Here is a 22078-nt window from a genome sequence, read left to right as displayed (position 1 = left end):
GGAACACCTCAAAGGGCCTAGATGCAACAGTTATGAACATGGCGCCTGGAATATTTAGCAGAAATGCTCCACAATGGCCTGTCTTACTCTACCATTAAAATTCATGCTTCAGCAATTTCAGCAGAGTACAACACTGATCCTCCTGTCTTCTCTCATCCTCTGCTAAGACAGTTTCTAAGAGGAATTAAAAACATCAATCCTCCAAGGAAACCAGCACTGCCTACTTGGGACCTTAACTTCGTGTTGGAAAAACTAGCACTGCCTCCCTTTGAACCAGCAGCATCTGCAGAACTACAGTTCCTCTCATGGAAGACTGCTTTCCTTCTGGCCATAACCTCAGCAAGAAGAGTATCTGAGTTACAGGCCCTCATGGCAGTACAGCCATTTCTTATTTTTCATCAAGACAGAGTCTCATTGAGAACCAATCCTTCATTTATGCCAAAGGTGGTATCTAGGGTCTCATTAAACCAAGCTATTCACCTGCCTACCTTCTTTCCAAATCCACAAAACAAAGGGGAAAAGCTTCTGCACACCCTGGACATACACAGACAGTTGCGCTACTACTTGGACAGAATAAAAATTACAGAAAAACTGACCAGGTGTTTGTAGCATATGCTGCTGGTGCACAAGGAAAAGCAATTTCAAAACAGACAATTTCAAAATGGATAGGAAATTGCATTCGTTTCTGTTGCTCCTTTCATGGATAAACTGTGCCAGCTAACATTAGACCTCATTCGACCAGAGCCACAGCCACCTCCACAGCCTTCTTAAGAGGGGTGGCTACCAAGGACATTTTAGAAGCTGCTACATGGAGCTCCGTGCATACATTTTCCAAGCATTGCAACTTACCTTTATATTCCAGATCCAGAGCAGGCTTTGCTACAGCAGTCCTGCAGGGCATTTTAGCTACACCATCCTTTACATAGATCCTCCACCCCCAGAATGGCTATGGTATTCTACCCATATGTGATGACTGCAGATGCATCCTTGAAGGACATAGTACAGTTTTGTACCTACCATAAATGTAGATGTCCGATAGGTATGCATCTGCAGTCAGGTTTACCCTCCCTCCTTCCCCTCTGTGGTATTTCTTGGGTACATTCCCCTCTCATAGCTAGCTGGGGTTATCTATTATGGTGTATTTGTTTTTTATATATGTATACTTTTTTGTGCATGTTTGGAATTTATTGCATTTCTCCAAATTTAGCCTTCCTTAGAGGGCACCTGGCATCTGGGGCAAGAAAAACTGAGGAAGATGGCATCGGCTGACGTTTTTATACCCCAGGCGCTCTGACGTCGGGGAAGGGGGCGACATCAGCCGACGCCGGACCCAGACTTTGGAATCCGGCCGACCGAAGGGCTGCCTGAGGCAGGACAACCCATATGTGATGACTGCAGATGCATACCTATCGGACATCTACATTTATGGTAGGTACAAAACTGTACTTTTCCACCTTCAAGGAATAACAAATACTCAAAGCACATACATTTATATACCACATAATTAATTATATTCAATTAATAATTAAACAATAAATTACCCCCTTAAAGTAAACCGTTCCAGTTCAACTCATTGTTTAGGCCTTTAGGCACTAATGTTTTATATTTTAAAATATAAATACTTTCCTTATACAATAATATCTGTTTCAATACATCTTCATTAATATGTAAACAATTCCACTCCCTCTAAAATTGTCTTGTAATAAATTAATATCACTATTATGCAACATTTTAAAATGTAAAGCAATCATTTTATCTTCCCTTATATTCTTTATATATTCTTTATATCCCTAAAATGCTCCATGAATCTGATGCGAAATTCACGTTTTGTTTCCCCCTATATAACTGACATGGGCACCTCATGGGCAGAAACTGAACAGGAATTACAGGACCAATGACGGTAATCCAGAAGGAGGTTACAGAACAGACTTCAAACAGGGACATAGTAACGGACATTACCATAACAAAAGGTTCAGACGTTGAGGTATGTACTGAACCAAGTTTAGTGCTGAATTTATCACAATGTAATTTAACACAAGAACTAGTGTCAGTATTGAATTTGTGGCTTAAGTTTGTGCCTACTGTGTTACCTAGAGGGCATATAGTTTAGCAAGAAATTTATACACAAATTGTATTTAAAATATTTTGCTATGCATTCAAAAAATAACGTGAGCAACAACTCTTTGCTTTGTGAATCGCAGGGTTTTTTTCCTGCCGCACAAGGTGAACCCCCCCCCCCCCGAGGCACGGGAGGGGGGGGTAACTCAGGGAGACGTCGCCCCAGAGGCAGAGGGGCCCACTGCAATTCCGGAGACCGCGATTCCTTCCGTGGCTCTCCATACTCTCATTCCTGAGGGTGTCCCCGACTGCACTTATCCGGATACAGTCTGGGGTCGAATCTCCTTATATCCAGAAGCCTGGGAGAGCATTACCCAGGGCCAATGGGTATTAAGGATAATTTCCGGAGCTTACCTCATTCCATTCTCTTCAGTACCCCCGCCAATCAGAAAAATCCCAGACGTTCCACCCAGTCAAAGGGATCAAGCAGCCTCAGAGGTGTCTCAGCTGCTAGAAAAAGGAGTCATCCAACGAGTCCCCTCAGAACAAATCGGATTAGGGACTTGCTAAAGATTCTTTTTGGTGCCGAAAAGAACAGGGGACCTGAGACCCATACTAGATCTCAGTCAACTCAACAATTACATACACAAGTCGAAGTTCCGTATGGTCACACTACAATCAATTCTCCCATTGTTGGGAGAGGCAGTATGGATGTGCTCCATCCATCTCAAGGATGCTTACTACCACATCAAAATGGGCAGAACATCCAGGAGTCACCTACACTTCCGGCTGGGAGCCAGTCACTTCCAGTTTCGAGCCCTGCCCTTTAGTCTCACCACAGCCCCCAGGGTGTTCACCAAATGTATGGCAGTGGTGTCGGCTCACTTGAGACATCAGGGAATCCAGGTGTTTCCGTAGTTGGACGACTGGCTCCTTACCGCCCCCACCAGGCATCAACTAGTTCAGACCAGGGACGCTACCATTGGTCTGTTACCAACTGGGCATAACAATAATCTGAGAAAAATCTGCCTTATTGCCCTCACAGCGTGTCACCTTTATAGGAGCAGAGTTGGACACCATTCGAATGCGAACATTCTTACCACAAGAAAGGATCACAGTATTGCAACAACAAATACACATGCTGCAGCCCCTGAGACAAGCGAAGGCAAGACTGGTTCTACAACTCCTAGGGACCATGGCGGTAACTATCATGTTGGTCCCTCTAGCGAGATTACACATGAGACTTCTTGAATGGCTCCTCTTTGTCCAATGGTGTCTCCAAAGACTCCCACTATCTCATCCCATCTTACTCAGACAGGTGCAAGCATGACCTCGGTTGGTGGCTGTGCACCAGCAATTTGAATGGGGGAAAGCCCTTCGTTCCTCCCGTCCCTGTTGCCATGGTGATCACGGATGCCTCCCAGATGGGGTGGGGGGGGCATTATCTCAGCAGGACAGTCCAAGGCACGTGGCAGGAACACGAGATACATTTGCATATAAACTTCCTGGAGATGAGAGCAGTGCTTCTTGCGTTGCAGGCACTTCAGGAAGTTCTTCCTCTAGGGACTATTGCAATACACTCAAGACAACATGTCAGTAGTGTGGTATCTCAACAAGCAAGGGGGAACCCGGTCTTACCCTCTATGCAGAGAGGCTGTGCGAGTGTGGCATTGGGCAATAGCTTCCCATCGGTTTCTGGTGGCAACACGCATTCCGGGGACGTCCAACTAATAGCGGACAGGCTAAGCAGAGCAATACTTATGCCTTAAGAGTAGTCCCTGAATTGCCTGGTTGCAGAGCAAATCTTCAGTAGATGGGGTCAGCCTTGATGTGACCTTTTTGCGAGCCCTCTCAATGCGAAATGCAGCAACTACTTCACACTGATCCCCCCACAGGGGGAATCACCCAGGGACGCTCTAGTTCACGATTGGCCCTCCGGTCTGCTTTATACTTTCCCTCCGTTTCCCCTCCTCTCAAGGGGGATTCAGAAAGCGCAATCCTTGGGAAGCAGAATGATTCTGATTGCCCCACACTGGCCTCGTCAAGTATGGTTCCCCTTTCTTCAACCATACATTGTGGACACACCTTGGATTCTGGACCTCTACCAGATTTACTGACGCACATGTTGGGACAGTTCCACCCCTCTCTGAGGACACTCCGGTTGACAGCCTGGCTACTCCACTTCCATCGCTAGTCAGACGTCCTAATTTTTCACCGGAAGTGGTCCATATATTATCGTCCTCTCATAAGCCATCCACTAGAAAGATTTACTCTAGCAAATGGAAAAGGTTCTCTATCTGTGCTCGTTCTAGTGGCATTTATCCTTACACGGCTCCAATAGATTCAGTTCTGAAGTTCTTGTCTATGCTGTTCTATCAGGGGAACTCATCAGCCACTATCAAAGTTCAGCTGGTGGCGATAACTAATTTCCATGTAGCGAATGAACCTAGTCTCATGGCACACAGACTATGCTAAGCATTCCTTAAAGGTACTCTGTTGCTTTGTCCCCCAGTGTCCGAACCGGTCATGCCCTGGGATCTCAATTTTGTTCTTCAAGCCCTTACTCTACCACCATTTGAGCCTGCAGCTACCTGTGAATTAAAATTCTTGACATGGAAAACAGCATTCTTAAAAGCAGTCACTTCAGCTAGGCGGGTCTCAGAAATTCAAGCCCTCCCCATCAAACCCCCATATTTAATCTTCCATAAAGATAGGGTCTCTCTTGGACCAAACCCCTCGTTCCTTCCTAAAGTGGCTTCCATGTTTAACATGAATCAGTTCATTGAGCTGCCTGTGTTCTTATCCCACTTTTCTAACCAGGCAGAATTTAGATTTCACTAATTGGATGTACATAGACAATTACGCTTCTATCTACACCGGACAAAAGATATCCGGAAATCTGACCAACTTTTTGTCTTTTCAGAAAACCGATTGAGTTCTCCGGTATCCAAGGTCACGCTGTCTAGATGGATAGCCAGTTGGATCTCTTTCATCTATCAGGCAGGAGGTAAAAATTTGCCATTTCTAGTCAAAGCACATTCCACGCAGGCTGTTTCTACATCCACAGCCTATCGAGCTAGATTGTCAATGGATGATATATGTGCTGCAGCTACTTGGGCTTCTCACACCTTTGTTTCTCATTACAAATTGGACGTGGTCTCCAAGGGCAGATCTTCCTTTGGCTCCACAGTTCTCAGGAGTATTTTCCTATGAGCCACCCAGGATTTAGGTGCTAGGGACGCTGTCCCATGGGTAAGAATGTAGGTGAGATAGGACTACATATAACATCAAGAAGTTATGTACTCACCATAACGTTCGATGTATGTAGTCCATCTCGCCTCACATTCTTACTCTCCCACCTTCCCCCTGCCTGGAGGATTTGGAGGTTAGGTTGTCACCTGCAGAGTCCCTTTGATTAATTATTGTTTAGATGGATGTGAGATGTGTATGGAGTGCGTACGTTTTTTTGCAGCAAACTAGATCTGGAGATATGGAGCAGTGCACCATGGGATACCCTCTTAGCCCAGCCAATGAAAGACTTTGAGCTAGTAAAATCGGCCGAGTCGGAGCTGATATTCGACTCCGAACCCACGGGTAAGAATGTGAGGCGAGATGGACTACATACATCGAATGTTATGGTGAGTACATAACTTGTTTGTGAGGGTGGCAGGGATGAAGTTGATGTTGGAAATGCATAAGAACCCTTTCGGCCTGTCATTTGATGGGCTTCAGAGAGGTTTGTTTGTCTTTCGGCTTTTCCCAGTGAGGGGTCGCCACAGCGGAAACCCAGTCTACTAATGATTGGAGTAGAGTTTTACGTGCTGGCTTGCCGGGCCTAATGCACAACTTTCAACGAAGGAACGCCCGTTCATGCATGTCACCACACAGAAGACGCTCTAACTGAGAATCGAACGGGCAACGCCTGACTGAGACGGCATATATCTGGACCTCATTTTGGAGGGAAAAGAAAATGGAGGTATTTCATCAAATATTCATAGAAAATTTGTTGATGGTAATATCTGCACGCTACTAGTCACCCACCCCATGTTTTGAAGGCCTTACCCTTCGGGAAACTATTACGAATTTCAAGACTTTGTGGAGAAAAGGATTTACTGTTAAGTGAGATAGGACAGACCAGAAATATGGTTTTAAGAAGGGGGTATGATCCGGATATCATGCAGGAAGCCCGAAGTTGAATTTGGGAAGAATTGAGTTTAGGTAGTAAAGTGAAGGGTAATAACAAGTGCAATTACAATGATACATATTTTACATGAAAATGGAATGAAAAATAAGAATTTGGTGGATTCAATCTATTGTGTCAGTTTATAATATTGAAAGTGAAGTGAGGACCCTAATAAGAGTACTACTGGAAATATTTGGTGGAAGATAGGTTTTTGGCGAATATTTTGCCAAGGAAACCTTTTTTTTCTCCTATAAGAGGAGAAAAAATTGAGGGATATGGTTAGTACATGGTAAATTGTGTGCCTGTTGTAGATATACCAGGTACATCATCAGTCAGAGGAACTTTGTTGTAACAAATGCAGTATATGTACACATATTGTACATGTGTTTCATAGTATGAATGGAGTTAAGTTTGAACCCAGAGGCACCAATTCTTGTAGAAGCAAGGGAGTTTATATATGCCTTGAGGTGCCCATGTCAGTTATATTATATAGGGGAGATAAAACTTGAATTTTGCATCAAATTCATGGAGCATTTGAGGAATATAAAGAATATAAGGGAAGATAAAATGATTGCTTTACATTTTAAAATGTTGCATAATAGTGATATTACTTTATTACAAGGCACAATATTAGAAAAAAGGTGGAGACCAGATGAATAGTTTAGAAAAGATAGAACTAGAATGGATTTTTAAATTGTGTGCACATCATGAACCGGGTCTAAATCAATTTGTTAGTATTAAACCTGTCTTGGAAGGACGTGGCATAAAATAACAAAAGAAAAATTACGTCCTTATTTAATGATGGGTATTATCTATACATTTTTATATATATTTAGGCACTAATGGACATATATTTATTTTTATTGAAAGTTTTGAATTGGTTTTATAATATTTATTTATTCATATTTTATTTGGTACTACATAATTATAATGAATATTTATTATTATTCTGAATGAAATTGATAAGTATAATTACTAATTTATCATATTAGCTTGTTTACATATTATATATTGAGATTTTTATTTATTTATTTGTCATATATATATATATATATATATATATATATATATATATATATATATGTGTGTAATTTAACTTTCTATAGGAACTACATATTCTTCATAATATTACACACACATATAAGTATTTATATTTCATTTTTTGCATTTTATTTTTTGTTTTTTTGTTTTCCAACAGGAAATGTCCATATATGGAGTACTAAATGAATGTAATTAATGCCTATAAATTGAATTAGTAACCATTTAGTTGTAATTGATAATACTATATAAAGACATTTTTATTATGTATGAAATTAGATCTGATGAAACGTATCAGAGGTGTACGAGAAAGCGCTTATCCTGTTTTAACCTTATCTAAATAAATTGTGTTTGAGTTGTACGTTTTTGGTGGTCCTTCGAAGTTTTTTCTACATATTGCTGCTGCATCTACTTTTACCTAGAAGGACCTTTGGGTAAACTTTCTATTCTACTTTCGTCATATTTTCGTTAAGTTACCCTTTGGATAGAAGGCTGCCACAAAAATGGAGAATCCACAGGTTGAATTGGATTACAACCCTAGAAGAAGCAACAATTCCCGCGGATGGGATTATTCAGCTGAACAACATCTGAATCCGTTATTGGGATTGGAGCTACAAGAAACTTCAGTAATAAAAAATTCAGGTGCTGTTGAGAATATGAGTGACTTTTACACATTGAGTAGAGAACTAGAGGACAATCTTTATAAATTGCAAAGACTTTTGTGGCAAAGACGCCACATGGAGGCTTGCCTTCATTTTCATGTCATTCCACGTGGAATGAGGATTTTATGTATGCCATCTTATGGGGATAAGCATCCGGAGCTCCTCAAAGAATGGCAGAGACTTAATATTGAACTAAGCAATAAATACATGCATTTAATCATTGAGTATTTCAAACCTATAGAAGCGGAACTTAGCAATAAAATTGAAATAATGCATAATGATATCTTGGAAAAATTTAAAGGGGCAATTTTTGAAAAAAGACTGGCCAACATATACTCTCAGATCACGGCTTTCAGTGATAAATTACAACAAATTAAGTACAAAAAACTACAACGTGACTACAAAGACTTTACTATGGGCCAAGTCTTTGTTTGGCCACGTTTCAATGAGAGAGAAGGCAAACAGCCCGTTACACATCAAAATATTATGCCTTCTCAAGAATCTTTACAGCTTGTTTCCAATGAACATTGTCCTTTTAATGATTGTGCTACTCCGCTTCATGTGACCGTGAAGAGAGCGGAGACTGCTACACCTGAGAATGATTTACTTAACACTGGAACTTCGAGAGATACACCGCCCCCTAACCAGTTAGCATTTTCAGCCATGGAGAAGAGGAACATGCCTCTGGGAGCGAGACCAAAAGTAAATACAGGGAATCTTGAACATTTTTTTTTCCCTTCCCTGTGAAAACATACGCAACCTCCAGGAGCAGGTCAGGCAGTCGGGGAAGAAGAAAACGGAAAATATCGGGCGAAAATGTTCAACGAAGAAGACGTCAAAAAATCTAGCATCTCTGGTATTTAATCTTTCCAATTATACTTTGTCTTAAGCAGAACTATCTCTTTTAAATAAGGGTTTGTCATTTATACCCTCGCAAAACAGTTTGCTTCACGAACTTCTGACTGACATTAGATTATTCATTAGAAATGTAGCATTGAAGTTACTGTTTCGTGATGAACAACTAAAAGTGAATGATTGTATGTCTTCCAACAATAACTGTTTTAAGGGCAAAAGTAGCTTTATACCCATATTGTCTCCACAGCTTGAATGTTTCATAAAACTGTGTGAACATGACTTTTATGAATACTTTACTGCATCAAAGCGTAAATGTACTTTCTTTAATGTTTCTAGTGATGAATGGCATGCATTGCAGTTATGTAAAAACAGACTAATCAATATTAAGCCTGCCGATAAGGGGGGAGGGATTGTATTGATGGATACCAACATGTATAATGAGATGATGATTGATATGCTCAATGATGATTCAACTTGTATTGAGATAGATAAAGCTAAGGTTGATGAAATTATCAACAATATACATGATAATCTTTATGACCTGTTAATATGTAGGCAGATCGGCAAAGATTTGTATTCCTATCTTTTGATAAAGTTACCTTGTATTCCCCATATTAAGGGTCTACCAACAGTTCATAAAAACATATCCCCCCCCCCCCACCAATGAGACCCATAGTTGTTGGTGAGGGTTGGGTAACAGAAAGTTTATCTGTATATGTAGAAAAAGTTACATCGTTGTACGAAACAACCTCTATATTCTCAAAGATACCTATCAACTCAGAGACACTTGATTCCATGTTTGTTGATGGTATATCTACGAACTGCATTCTAGTAAGTCTTGATGTCAAAAATGTATTTACCTGTATTCCGAATGACTATGGAATACAAGCTATTTATGAGCTTTTGAACATGACTACTAGTTTCACTAATAATGATATCAGTCTATTAGGAATATTGCTTGACATGGTTCTTAATAATAACATCTTTATGTTCTAGAACAAGATATATGCACAAAAGTGGGGGGTAGCCATGGGCACCCCCTGTGCGAACACATACGCAAACCTTGTAGTACATCAATGGGAGAGAACCCACTTACTGAATAGCAGCTTTTTTGATAGTGTTTTATTATATTGTAGATGACATACTTATATTTTGGGATGACACCCCTGATAGATTGAAGGAGTTTATACAATATCTTGAATCTACAACTGAGTTTTTGAGATTTACTTATACCTATTCTTATAGTATAGACTTTTTAGATATTACAATTAAGAAAGATCCTAATAATAAACTTACAACGACATTATATAAAAAGTCATGCTGGAAGAATAACCTACTTCACTATAATAGTATGCACCCCAGATTTACATTTACCAATATAGTTAAATCTCAATTAATTAGACTTTCCAGACTTTGTAAGGATACTGACCAGCGTATAGAAGAAATTAACAACCTAGAACGTCTATTTATAGAAAGAGGCTATAATAGACAACTTTTACAACTTAACAAAGAGATAGTCCTGCAACAGACAGAGACATCACTTAGTGTATCTAGACATATTAACTCAACCCAGCTATTAACTAGAAACAAAAATAATAATAAAAAGAAAGTAGCCATCATAACTAGATTTACGAATGATAACAAGGATATTGTTACTATTATATCTAAAAATTGGCATGTATTAACAATTGACCATGAGATACGTAATATTGTCGGTCATAGACCAAGCTTTGTTTATAAGAATAGTAAGAACCTTAAAAGACTCCTTTGTATAAATAAGGACAATTATGAACCGGTAAACGCACATGTCCCGAATGTTGATGGAACGTTTCCTTGCAACAAATGTAATATGTGTAATATGATCAGACCAACAGGAATACTGTCACCCCACTTTGAATTTTAAATTCATACCCAGGTTTTATGCAACCTGTGATGATTGTAACCTGATATACCTAGCGGATTGCCCATTTTGTGGAGCATTCTATGTAGGCATGACAACGAGAAAATTTAAGAATAGATTATACAATCATAAATATGATATGAGAAAATTAGATGAACTTAATGCCTGAGCAAGACACAATAGCTTGCCCTGGACATGATTTTAGATTTAGAGTTTTACAGAAAGTTAAAATAAATAAAAAAGGTGGAGACAAGATGAATAGTTTAGAAAAGATAGAACTAGAATGGATTTTTAAATTGTGTGCACATCATGAACCAGGTCTAAATCAATTTGTTAGTATTAAGCCTGTCTTGGAAGGACGTGGCATAAAATAACAAAAGAAAAATAACAAAAGAAAAATTACGTCCTTATTTAATGATGGGTATTATCTATACATTTTTATATATATTTAGGCACTAATGGACATATATATATTTTTATTGAAAGTTTTGAATTCGTTTTATAATATTTATTTATTTGTTCATATTTGTATTTGGTACTACATAATTATAATGAATATTTATTATTCTGAATGAAATTGATAAGTATAATTACTACTTCTTATTTATCATTATTAGCTTGTTTACATATTATACACTGAGATTTTTATTTATTTGTCATATATATATGTGTAATTTAACTTTCTATAGGAACTACATATTCTTCATAATATTACACATATATATAAGTATTTACATTTCATTTTTTGCATTTTATTTTTTGTTTTTTTGTTTTCCAACAGGAAATGTCCATATATGGAGTACTAAATGAATGTAATTAATGCCTATAAATTGAATTATTAACCATTTAATTCTAATTGATAATACTATATAAAGACATTTTTATTATGTATGAAATTAGATCTGATGAAGCGTACCAGAGGTGTACGAGAAAGCGCTTATCCTGTTTTAACCTTATCTAAATAAATTGTGTTTGAGTTGTACGTTTTTGGTGGTCCTTCGAAGTTTTTTCTACATATTGCTGCTGCATCTACTTTTACCTAGAAGGACCTTTGGGTAAACTTTCTATTCTACTTTCGTCATATAAGGCACAATATTGAAGAGAGTGGAATGTTTACATATTAATGAAGATGTATTGAAGCAGAAGTTATTGTGTAAGGAAGTGCTAGAATAAAAAGGATTAAAAGTCTTGCTTTGTTGTTTGACCTCTTTGTTTACCACAGTCTGTGGTTTCTTTTGGGTCAGAGTTTGTGACATTATATTTGGCAGGAGAAAGTAATTTCATATTTTCCATAAACAAGTCATGTCTCTCATGGATATGGGGGCTATTCCCCCAGTACCAGAAAAGGAAAAAGGACAAGGTTTTTATTCAAGACATTTCCTGGTACCCAGAAAAGACGAATCATGATGTCCAATTCTGGACTTAATCATTCTAAATACTTTCCTGGACATTCCAAAATTCAAGATGCTAACTCTTATTACAGCTACTGCCTATGCTAGGCAAGAATGCCTGGTTGGTAACCCTAGACTTTAAAAGAGGCTTACCTGCATATCCCAATCAGGGAATCTTGCAGAAGATACCTCTGCTTCATAGCAGGGTATTTGCATTACCAGTTCTCTGTACTGCCCTTTGGCTTATCTACTGTGCCCAGGGTCTTCACAAAGTGCTTGGCACCAGTAGTTGCATTTTGCAGACAAAGAAACATTCAAATTTATCCTTATCTGGACGATTGTCTAATTCAGGTAGAGGACGAGGACACTGTTCTACAACATCTGGCATTTGTAAAAAGGCTTCTAACATGCCTAGGGTACACCATAAACGAAAAGAAATGACAACTGGTACCCTCTCAAATAATTACATTCCTAGATGCAAACTTGAATACAACTGCCCAGATGGCTTACCTCACGCCAGACAAACAAATTAAATTGATAACATACTTCAAACAAGTGGCCACAAAAACCCAGCTGTCTGCAAGACAAATTCTGCAGGCTTTGGGTTTCACGGCATCCTGCATTCTACTAATTCCATATGCAAGACTGCATATGAGGAAACTTCAATGGTACCTAAAAAGCTTATGGAGTCAACATTGTCACAGTCTGGAAACAATGATTCCTGTCATTCCTTGCCTGCAACGGGAGTTCCTTTGGTGGGCAGAGGCCTGTCACCAAAACAAGGGACTGTTATTCATTCTACCCCCTGCCACCCAAACCCTGACTACAGATGCATCAGACTATGCTTGGGGGGCCCATCTGGCAAGGAGATGCATTCAGGGCAAATGGAGCCCAAATCAAATGCACCTACATATCATCCAGAAAGAAATGCTAGCTGTACAGAATGCTCTGACAGCCTTCCAAGAACTTCCTTCGTCCAGGACAACTACTGATAGAGGGACAACACCACAGTTATGTAGTACATAAACAAGCAGGGGGGTACCCACTCCTACCCCCTTTGTGGACTAGCCACGGCCTTGTGGAACACAGCCTTGACTTAAATATATCTACAAGCTCAATTCCTGCCAAGAAAGCAGAACACTCTGGCAGATGACCTAAGCAGAAATCTTGTTGACCCACACGAATGGAAACTGGATCCACAAATCTTCAGTGTGTTGACACGAAAATGGGGGAGCCCAGACATAGATCTGTTTGCCTCTCCCCAAAACTACCAGTTGGACAAATTCTGCACAAGAACCCGTCACAAAAAAGCTTGGAAAGTGGATGCTCTATCCTTCAGCTGGAAAAACCTATCAGTCTATACCTTTCCCCCTCTGCCTCTGCTCTCCAAGGTTTTACTAAAAGTCAGACAGGAAAAAACAAAAATTATTCTGATTGCTCCAGACTGGCCTCGCCAACACTGGTACCCGCTTCTAAGGAACATGTCACACCTTCCTCCTTGGTACTTGCCTCAAACACTTAATCTATTGTCTCAGCAGAACAATCAAATTCTGCACACTCGGCTCCAAACTCTGAATTTTGCAGCATGGCTAATCAACTAATTTCACCAGTCACTTCTCTCAGTAAACCTGTAATGGATGTCATTTTGGAGGTAGAAGGCCTAGTACTAGAAAATCTTATGCTGATAAATGGAAGAGATTCTGTGCCTGGAACCAAGCATAAGGAATAAATACAGCAATGCCCAATATTCCTCAGATGTTGCAATATTTAACGGAGAAGCTTCACAAAGGCCTATCTTTTTCTTCTATAAAAATCCATGCGTCTGCTCATTACAACACAGAGCCTCCTCTGTTTTCTCATCCCCTGGTAAAGCAGTACCTCAGAGGGGCCAAAAATTTGAGACCTCCCAGGAGAGCACAGAGTCATGCATGGGACCTCAGTTTTGTGCTGGAAAAACTCACTCTACCTCCTTTTGAACCAGCTGCTACTGTAGACATAAAATTTCTTTCTTGGAAGACTGCCTTTCTTTTAGCAGTCACTTCAGCTAGAAGGATTTCAGAACTAGAGGCTCTCCTGGGAGTGGAGCCTTTCATTATATTTTATCCGGACAGGATGGCCCTCAGGGCCAATCCTTTTATGCCCAAGGTGGTATCCAGTGTGGCTCTTAAACAGACCATTCATCTGCCAGCTTTTTTCCCAAATCTGCAGGACAAGCGGGAGCGGATTCTGCATTCACTGGATGTGCACAGACAACTAAGATTGTGCATAAACAGGACAAAATTTCTAAGAAAGTCTGAGCAACTGCTGGTGGCATTTGCAGCAGGGACAGAGGGGAAGGCTATATCAAAGCAGACCATTTCAAATTGGATAAGCCATTGTATTCGTTTCTGGTACATGCACCATGGTAAACCTGTCCCCAAGGGGATCAGATCCCATTCCACCAGGGCTGCATCTACTTCTGCAGTCTTTCTCAGAGGGGTTCATACCAGAGTCATTCTAGAAGCTGCTACTTGGAGCTCAGTTCATATGTTCACAAAGCATTACCATTTACCTCTCTTCTAAATCCAGGGCAGGCTTTGCCACGGCTGTCCTGCAGTGCCTTATAGCTGCTGCTAATGCTGTATAATTCCATCCTCCCATCCATAGCTTTGGGATTCTATCCAAATGTATTGACTGCAACAGTGAAACACGAAGAACATAGTACAGCTGTGTACACTTACCGTAAATGTAGATGTTTGAGTGTATTCACTGTTGCGGTCCGGGTTACCCATTCGCCAGCCCCCTTTCTTCTTTATTATTATACCTCTTCTTTCCTTCAGTATGCTCAAAAGCCTTTGTGGTGTTTTGCTTTTAGTTGGAGGTGTAATTTTTGTGTTCTAAAATACATGCATATATATATATCTATATATCTATCTATATATATCTATCTATATATATCTATCTATATATATCTATCTATATATATATCTATATATCTATATATATATCTATATATATATATCTATATATATATCTATATATATATATGTATGTATATATGTATGTGTGTATATGTATTTTTGCTCCCCATTTGGTGGGCAGCTGACATCTGGGGCAAGAAAAACTGATTAAAATAGCGTCTGCTGCATGTTTTATACCCCTGACGACCTGACGTCATGGAAGAGGAGACAGCAACCAATGCAGGACCCAAGACTGTTTTTCAGGCTGACTGAGGGCAACCTGCCAGCAAATTACCCCAAATGTAATGACTGCAACAGTGAATACACTCTAATATCTACATTTGTGGTAAGTGTACACAGCTGTACTTTTTGCTTTCTCCTTTGCGTAGATATTGCACCACATTAAATCCATTTCTTTCCCATGTCCATATTTCTTCAAATGTCTCCTGATTTTCCTGTTTCTCCTTACTTTAGGGACTCGTTCCATCATGCTGTGTTGTTGCCTGTGTTAGACCTTCTACATCATATCCTTCACTTTGCATGCATTCTATAACTTAAGCTTCTATTTTTTAACTTCTACTTTACTAATCATCTTTTTTACATTCCCTCTTTGTGATATGTTTTATTGTGAAAATTTTCGTAAGTGGATGCCTTTGCCTGTTTTTCTCTTCAAATGTCTTTGGGGCTGCTTTCTTTATGTTGATTAATTTGGCTTTCACCTTTGCATAAATATTGCACCATATCAAATCTTTCTTTACCATGTCCATGTTTCTTATACTTCTCAAAAAATATCTAGGTTTTACTGTTTACATTTTTGTACTTCAGATGCTTCTTTTTCCAAACAGATCAGTTTCTTGATCTATATACTGTTTTTAAAATATCTGTTGTATAAATTACCACAAATTTATATTTGAAGCTTCTGACAGTTATTCTTGCGGAAGTATTTTTCTTTTCTCTAACTTTCAATTTCTTAGTGTATCTTGTGCCCTGGAAATTTTGAGCTTTTTGCATAATAGTAGTAATACATACTTTCTTTCTTATCCTCAACAGTGCACTCTGTCGTCTTTATGGCTCTTCTTTCGCGTATCAGTTTTTGTAGACTGCTACTTCCTTCTACAACGGGGGGACCATCTTCCCCCTGGGCTTGGCATGGCCCCATTATAGGAATATTTGCGTATTTTGAGGATTCTACACTGTCATTTTTTCCACTCCTGGCACCAGTGCACCTGCCAGGATTGGGCACTTTTTTATCCTGGGTCATGTGCACCTAGCTATCTTTGTTGGTTTTTGACCTACTTCTGTCCATGATATATGCTGTATGAATATAGTCCGTCAGTGTTTTTTTGAAAAAACTGGTCCAGCTCATGGACGTACTCACCAAGACTTGAGGATGAATTCAGTTTCAGCACCATCTCCCCTTTGCTTGCTGACTTTTCATCTCTCCATTTGGACTCCTGTGGCTGCTGTAAATGACTTGGCGTGTACCTACAGGTAAAGAAGAAGCTGCTGTTTTTGCATTTTCTAGCCTATAGTTGAGACTGAGTATAACCTGAATGCTTTGATTCTGAGGATTGTTAATTTATATTCCAAAGAGTTGTGTCTGCAAGTTTGATTTTCCTTTTAACCAGACTAACAGCAAGTACTCCTTGGAAATGTTGATCTGGTGTTTTAGTGCCATAAGGGGTGTGAGGCGTTCAACATTATAGTAGATCTTTGAGGGAGAGAAGTCAGGGAACCCACCCACCAATCCCTTACAGGACTTAAATTTTGATATGTTCTAAGAAAAATGGGTGTGTAATGTGGTCTGGATCATGGCAAGCTGATTTAAGTAAGTTGTGAGTTGAGTGTTCAGTATGTACCTTGATTTTACATAATCATTTTGCTTTGCAGTTTGTAAAATGTGCTTTTCAGCCGTAACATGATGTACTAAATCAGCTTGGCATTGGTGCTTTAACAGTGTATCCCCTTATCCTTCAAGAAACAATGTATTTATTAATGCATTGTTGTTCTCCTTCCTCCAGTTGAAGTTTGACAGTGCATTTTAGTGATGTGCATGTTTTGTTTACATTGTTCCATATTTCTCAATAAGCTGCTGCTGCTGTTGGCCATGTTCTTAATGCTCCGTGATTCATGGGATTCTTGTATAAAAGAACTAAAAGTGGCACCAGTCCTATAACAGTGCATTAAACCTTAAGACCTCTGTTAGTCTGTGCTAGTCTTAGTTGAGTGCCAAGTAATGCTTGTCCGAAGCTGTCTGGTTTTCTACATGAGCAAGTATTGTTTTTTTTTCTCCCCTTGATGGTTATTTTTTCATAGGTCTAATGTTACTGTGACTTCCTTACATACCTGTACTGTGTACCTCTCCTAATTATATTTGTTTTGAAGGTGAAGTTGCATGACTTGTATACACGCATGACATACAGGGCAGTATAACCATATTTTTAAGATGTTTTTGGTAGTCACTGTTGAAAATGATGTTGTTCTTTGGTTTGTGTGTCAACTGGCACTGAAAAGTTATTTTTGAAGGAAAGCGATTTCATGCAACCTTGCCAGTATACTTAAAAAAAAATTTCCAGCGGAGAAGTGGGTGATTGTGCAGATGTATAACATTTGAAGTGACATTCATATACAAGTGAACAAGAGGATTTTTTTATGTACAGATAACAAATGTTTAATATTCTTGCTTGCAATATGTTAAGAATTGTGTGTAGTTGTAATTGACTGTATTATTGTCAAAATGAAAATATTTCATTGTCTTATTTCTAGACTCCTGAAAAGAAACAGTCAGATTCTTCTAGGGGAAGAAAAAGAAAGGCAGATACTTACAATGAGAGTAGTCAAGGTACAATTTGAAATTTCTGTGTAAATGAAATAATTTCTGTGTTTTTTTGTGCTCTTTGTCAGGTACTACTCAAGTCAAGAGAATAGCAAAAACTTGGATAGTGATGACTTAATGGTGCAAAGCAGTAGTCATAAAAAAAAAAAAAAAAAATTTATGTATGATTTACCTGTAAGCTACGAAAGAGCTACACAGATGCTCACTGTTGAAGGTTAAAAATAAGTATGTAGTACAAAAGCAGGTAATATGACTCGGGTTGTACAGTTATGTGTTGCCTTAAGTGAAAGGATAACTGTGAATCCATTTATTATAGTTAACTGTGTACTTCACTGGATAGCATGTGCTTAAGGCCTTCTGTAGAGTAGCTTACTTATCACTCGACTCATAGCTGGCCTTGGGCATAGGCCAACTTGGCAGCTGCCTAGGGCATCACTCTAGCAGGGGCACTTTTTCAATGTTTATTTGGTATAGGTAGACCTGGATGAGGGCACCGGGTGGTGTGGTGGGTGGCGCCCTGGAGCCCTTTTGCCTAGGGCACCAGTTGACCTAAGGCCGCTCCTGACTTGACTGCATTCTTCTCGGGAGGAATGTCAGCAGATTCAACCTTTGAGACCTCTTTGGAGGGTCTCTGTGGTTTGCCTATGATTGAGGACCTGCTTGTCGAGTACAAACACGTCTGTGATGCCATGTACCACACTAAGAGAGAATGTCTAGTCTGAATCTACCAGTTTTCATCTGCTGCTCTCACACAAGGAAGCTTTTATACTGACATGGTAAATTTGTTTCTGGTACCTAAAACACTGAAGATTTTGGTTATTTTATGCGACTACCAAACTAGCCAAAATCATCTTTATTGACTGTTTCTTCTTGAGAGAGAGGAACACACCACGAGGCACTGACATAAAAAAGTGTGTATAAAGATGAAAATGTATTCATCCTTGACTGCGTGCACATGCATACATGTACGTAGTATAATTTGTTTCTCAATAATATGCACGCGTATATGTGTATGTGTATCTGTGCGTCCGTGTGTGTATCTGTGCGTCCGTGTGTGCGCACGTCCGTGAGTGCGTCCATGCGTGTGCTCGTGTGTGTGCATGTTTGTGTGCGCACGTGTATATGTATATATCAATATATCTCTAAAATTAACTACACTCAAAAAAATGAACGGAGAGAAGAAATTTTAACTAAGAAATGAACTTCGTGACAAAAACAGCATTCAAAAAAATAGTAAATCACACCAACTCTTGTAGTACTTTAGCGCTTTAGTCTTATTTATTATCAAGACTTCTTCAGAAAGACATGTTTCATAACTATGAGCAATCATTTTCACTTCCTTTAAATACATTAGTTCTAGCAGGCCATTTAAATTAACTACTGTTCCTTTACAATAGTAAAGTGTTAATAGGCAGGGTGCTGTGTGCATTTTCATTAACATTACAATGGCAGTTACATAAGGTAAATTGGTCAGACAGTAATAGCCTTGTGGTGCCGTGTGCAGAAAGGGATGGTGTGCAAAAATGGATCATGTGCAAACAGGGATTGTGTGCAAAAGCAAAAAAAAAAAAATTAAAAATATGGGGGAACTGGGAAGGATGAGAGTCATGCTGTGGTAATTTTAATGTTAACACCCATATGGGTTCGTCCCTGACGGGCCAACCCAGAAATTATGTATAGTTCCTTTGCGTAACTTACGAGTCTTTGCCTCCAAAGGTAAGTAAAGAAGGACACGAACGAAGGTGGAGGAGTCAGGTAGAGTCCTACTATGCCTGGATATCAGTGTATGTATAGAGAAATGTGTGGGTATGCCACCTGAGGGGGAGGAATGCGGTATGGACTTGAAGGGGGGGGCTGTTTGGCGGCCACCCATGATAGTGTATGGAACCGGGGTTTGATGGGTAGGAGAATATGAATAATAGTGTGTCCCAGAAGACTGGGTCAATGCGGATGGTACTGCCCGTGGGCTGGTTCGGATGGTATCACCCCTTGAAAGGCTGCGTGAAAAGTGAGACCGGGGGTGGGTTTATTTGGTGGGGTCGGCGGGGGCTAGCCTGGTGACTGGGAAGCGTGTGTGTAAGGGGTGGGGGGAAGGCAAAAGTCAGAGAGGAAACGCATTATATTCACTTGCACAGTTGTAAATCTATAAAAACATTAAATCCACTTGCACAATTCTTCAAACCCTGTCACATTTCTATACCTTCTGAGCGCACATTTGATGCCCAGGCTTACGATGACTAAGGGAAAGAGGAACACATTAAATCTGCTTGCACAATTGTTAAACTTTCAACCCCTATCACATTTCAATCTCTATACCATTTAAGTGTTTGAATGCCTTGGCTAAACACAGTGCTATTTGCCCAAACTTCACAGGATTCAAATTCACAGCGCTGGAAAAAAATAACAGTTTGTAGGGGACATGGACGCATTCCTGCAAGTCCGGGACTTTAAATGGCAGATAGAACTGAGAGCTGATGTCTATCCGGGTCTCAACGAAACACTGAACATTAAATGTGCACTTAAATGGTATAGAGATTGAAATGTGATAGGGGTTGAAAGTTTAACAATTGTGCAAGCAGGACTGAACCTTGAGGTAGTCCACTTGTCACTTGTCTGGAGATGGATTTGGAGTCGGCTACTTTTACAGTGTGGGTTCTGTCAGTAAGCCAGTTGGCTACACATAGAATGACGTAGGGATAAATGCCCAGCTTAGTAAGTTTATCTATGATTCCAGAGGGGATGGTGTTGAAGGAGTTGGCGAGGTCCAGATAGACTGTGTGGACCGCCTTACCCTCGTCCACAACTCTGAAGACTGATTCCAAGAAGTCAGTCAGGTTCAGGAGACAAGATCCCCCCTTCACGAACCCAAACTGAGTGGGGTCCAGTGTTTGAAGGTTGCCAATGTCTTTGTTTAGAAGTTCCATGATACGTTTCATGGCCTTGCAGATCAGGCTCATCAGACTGATGGTGCGGTAGTTACCAGGATCCAAGGTGGATTCCCTCCTTGTGGAATGGGATGACTGTAGCTGTGCGCCCTCAATGGGGACGAAGCCTGAGATGAGGCTATGATTAAACATGACACTTGGGTGAGGTGCCAGTTCATTTTGTAGTTAATGTACTACACAGCCTGGAATTTTGTCTGTTGCCATGGATGCTGTATTCTTAGCTTTGGAGAGTGCAGTTTTTGCATGTGTGGCCGTTACTACCGCAATTTGGCAATCTTTCAGTATTGAGATGGGCCATTTAGGGGGTGAGAGGGGAGTGAAGTTGGCACTAAATCAATCTGCCAGGATATTGGCAATATTTTTGGGATCAGTATATTTATTGCCATTCTATTGTAGCTCAGAGCAGATCCTGAGCATAGCTATTTAGATTCTTGACATAGCTATAGAATGCTTTGTGGTTGTCTTTGGAATCTTTGACAATATTTATTTCGTAACTAGCTTTGGAGGATTTTATGATATCCGCTTCTTACTGAGGCTGGTAAGGGAGTTTTTTGCTTCCTGGGATTTTCCTCTTTTCTGCAACAGTTTCTTTTTGTTGTAAAGTTTGTTTATGGCAGGGGACCGCCAGATTGGCTTTCTTTTTTTGGGGGAGAGTGTCTTGGTTCTATTTAGGATGGCACAATTCATACATGAGTGGATGTGCTCGTACAGTGCCTTAGTGTAGGATTCAGTAGTTGAACCTTCAGTTCCCGTCTGCATGGGTGCCATGAAGTTTGTTTCTTCTGACTTGAGTAGCATGAAGTTGGCTTTGGAGAACTTTTTTGCGGAGGTTTCCTTACTGGGGGTGGGGGGATGTTGGATGTCAAGGGTGATTGGTTTATGGTCAGATGTGACCAACGAGGGGGTGGCCATAGGGTGTGGAGCAATGATTTTCCATGTTGGTAATGACCAGGTCTAGGATATTGGAGTCACTGGTGAGACTATGGATTAGTTGATCCAGAGCATTGGAAGTTATGAATTCCAAGAACAGTTAGGCAAAGGTGTTGGTACACGAGTAGTTTTCCCAGTTAATGGCAGGGTAGTTGAAATCACCCAGTATTAGGGTGTTTGTTGCAATAATTTATAGTGTCCAAGCAGACCAGTCCTCCAGCTTTATCAGGATGCATAACTGATCTGTCATATTGAATGTGTTAATATAGCAATAACCCACGCCTGTGTGGGTAATGCTGTATTTGCCCACGGTTGGTGAGAGAGACCAGATGGCTTTTAGT

General features: G+C 39.9%; 1 protein-coding gene across 1 annotated transcript in view; it reads left to right on the top strand.

Moving 5' to 3' along the window:
• TLK1 (tousled like kinase 1) overlaps positions 1 to 22078 on the top strand; it is a gene marked incomplete in the record, with an annotated part of 2832579 nt that overhangs the window by 660074 nt on the left and 2150427 nt on the right. The window contains 1 exon segment of the mRNA XM_044075520.1: positions 17793 to 17868. Coding sequence (XP_043931455.1) covers positions 17793 to 17868 — 76 coding nt within the window.

This window comes from Protopterus annectens, chromosome 6.part1 (assembly GCF_019279795.1).
Source record: "Protopterus annectens isolate FY-2018-M chromosome 6.part1, PAN1.0, whole genome shotgun sequence".
Classification (NCBI taxonomy): domain Eukaryota; kingdom Metazoa; phylum Chordata; order Ceratodontiformes; family Protopteridae; genus Protopterus; species Protopterus annectens.
The sequence above is the reverse complement of the archived record's forward strand: the minus strand, read 5'-3'. Positions and strand labels throughout refer to the sequence as shown.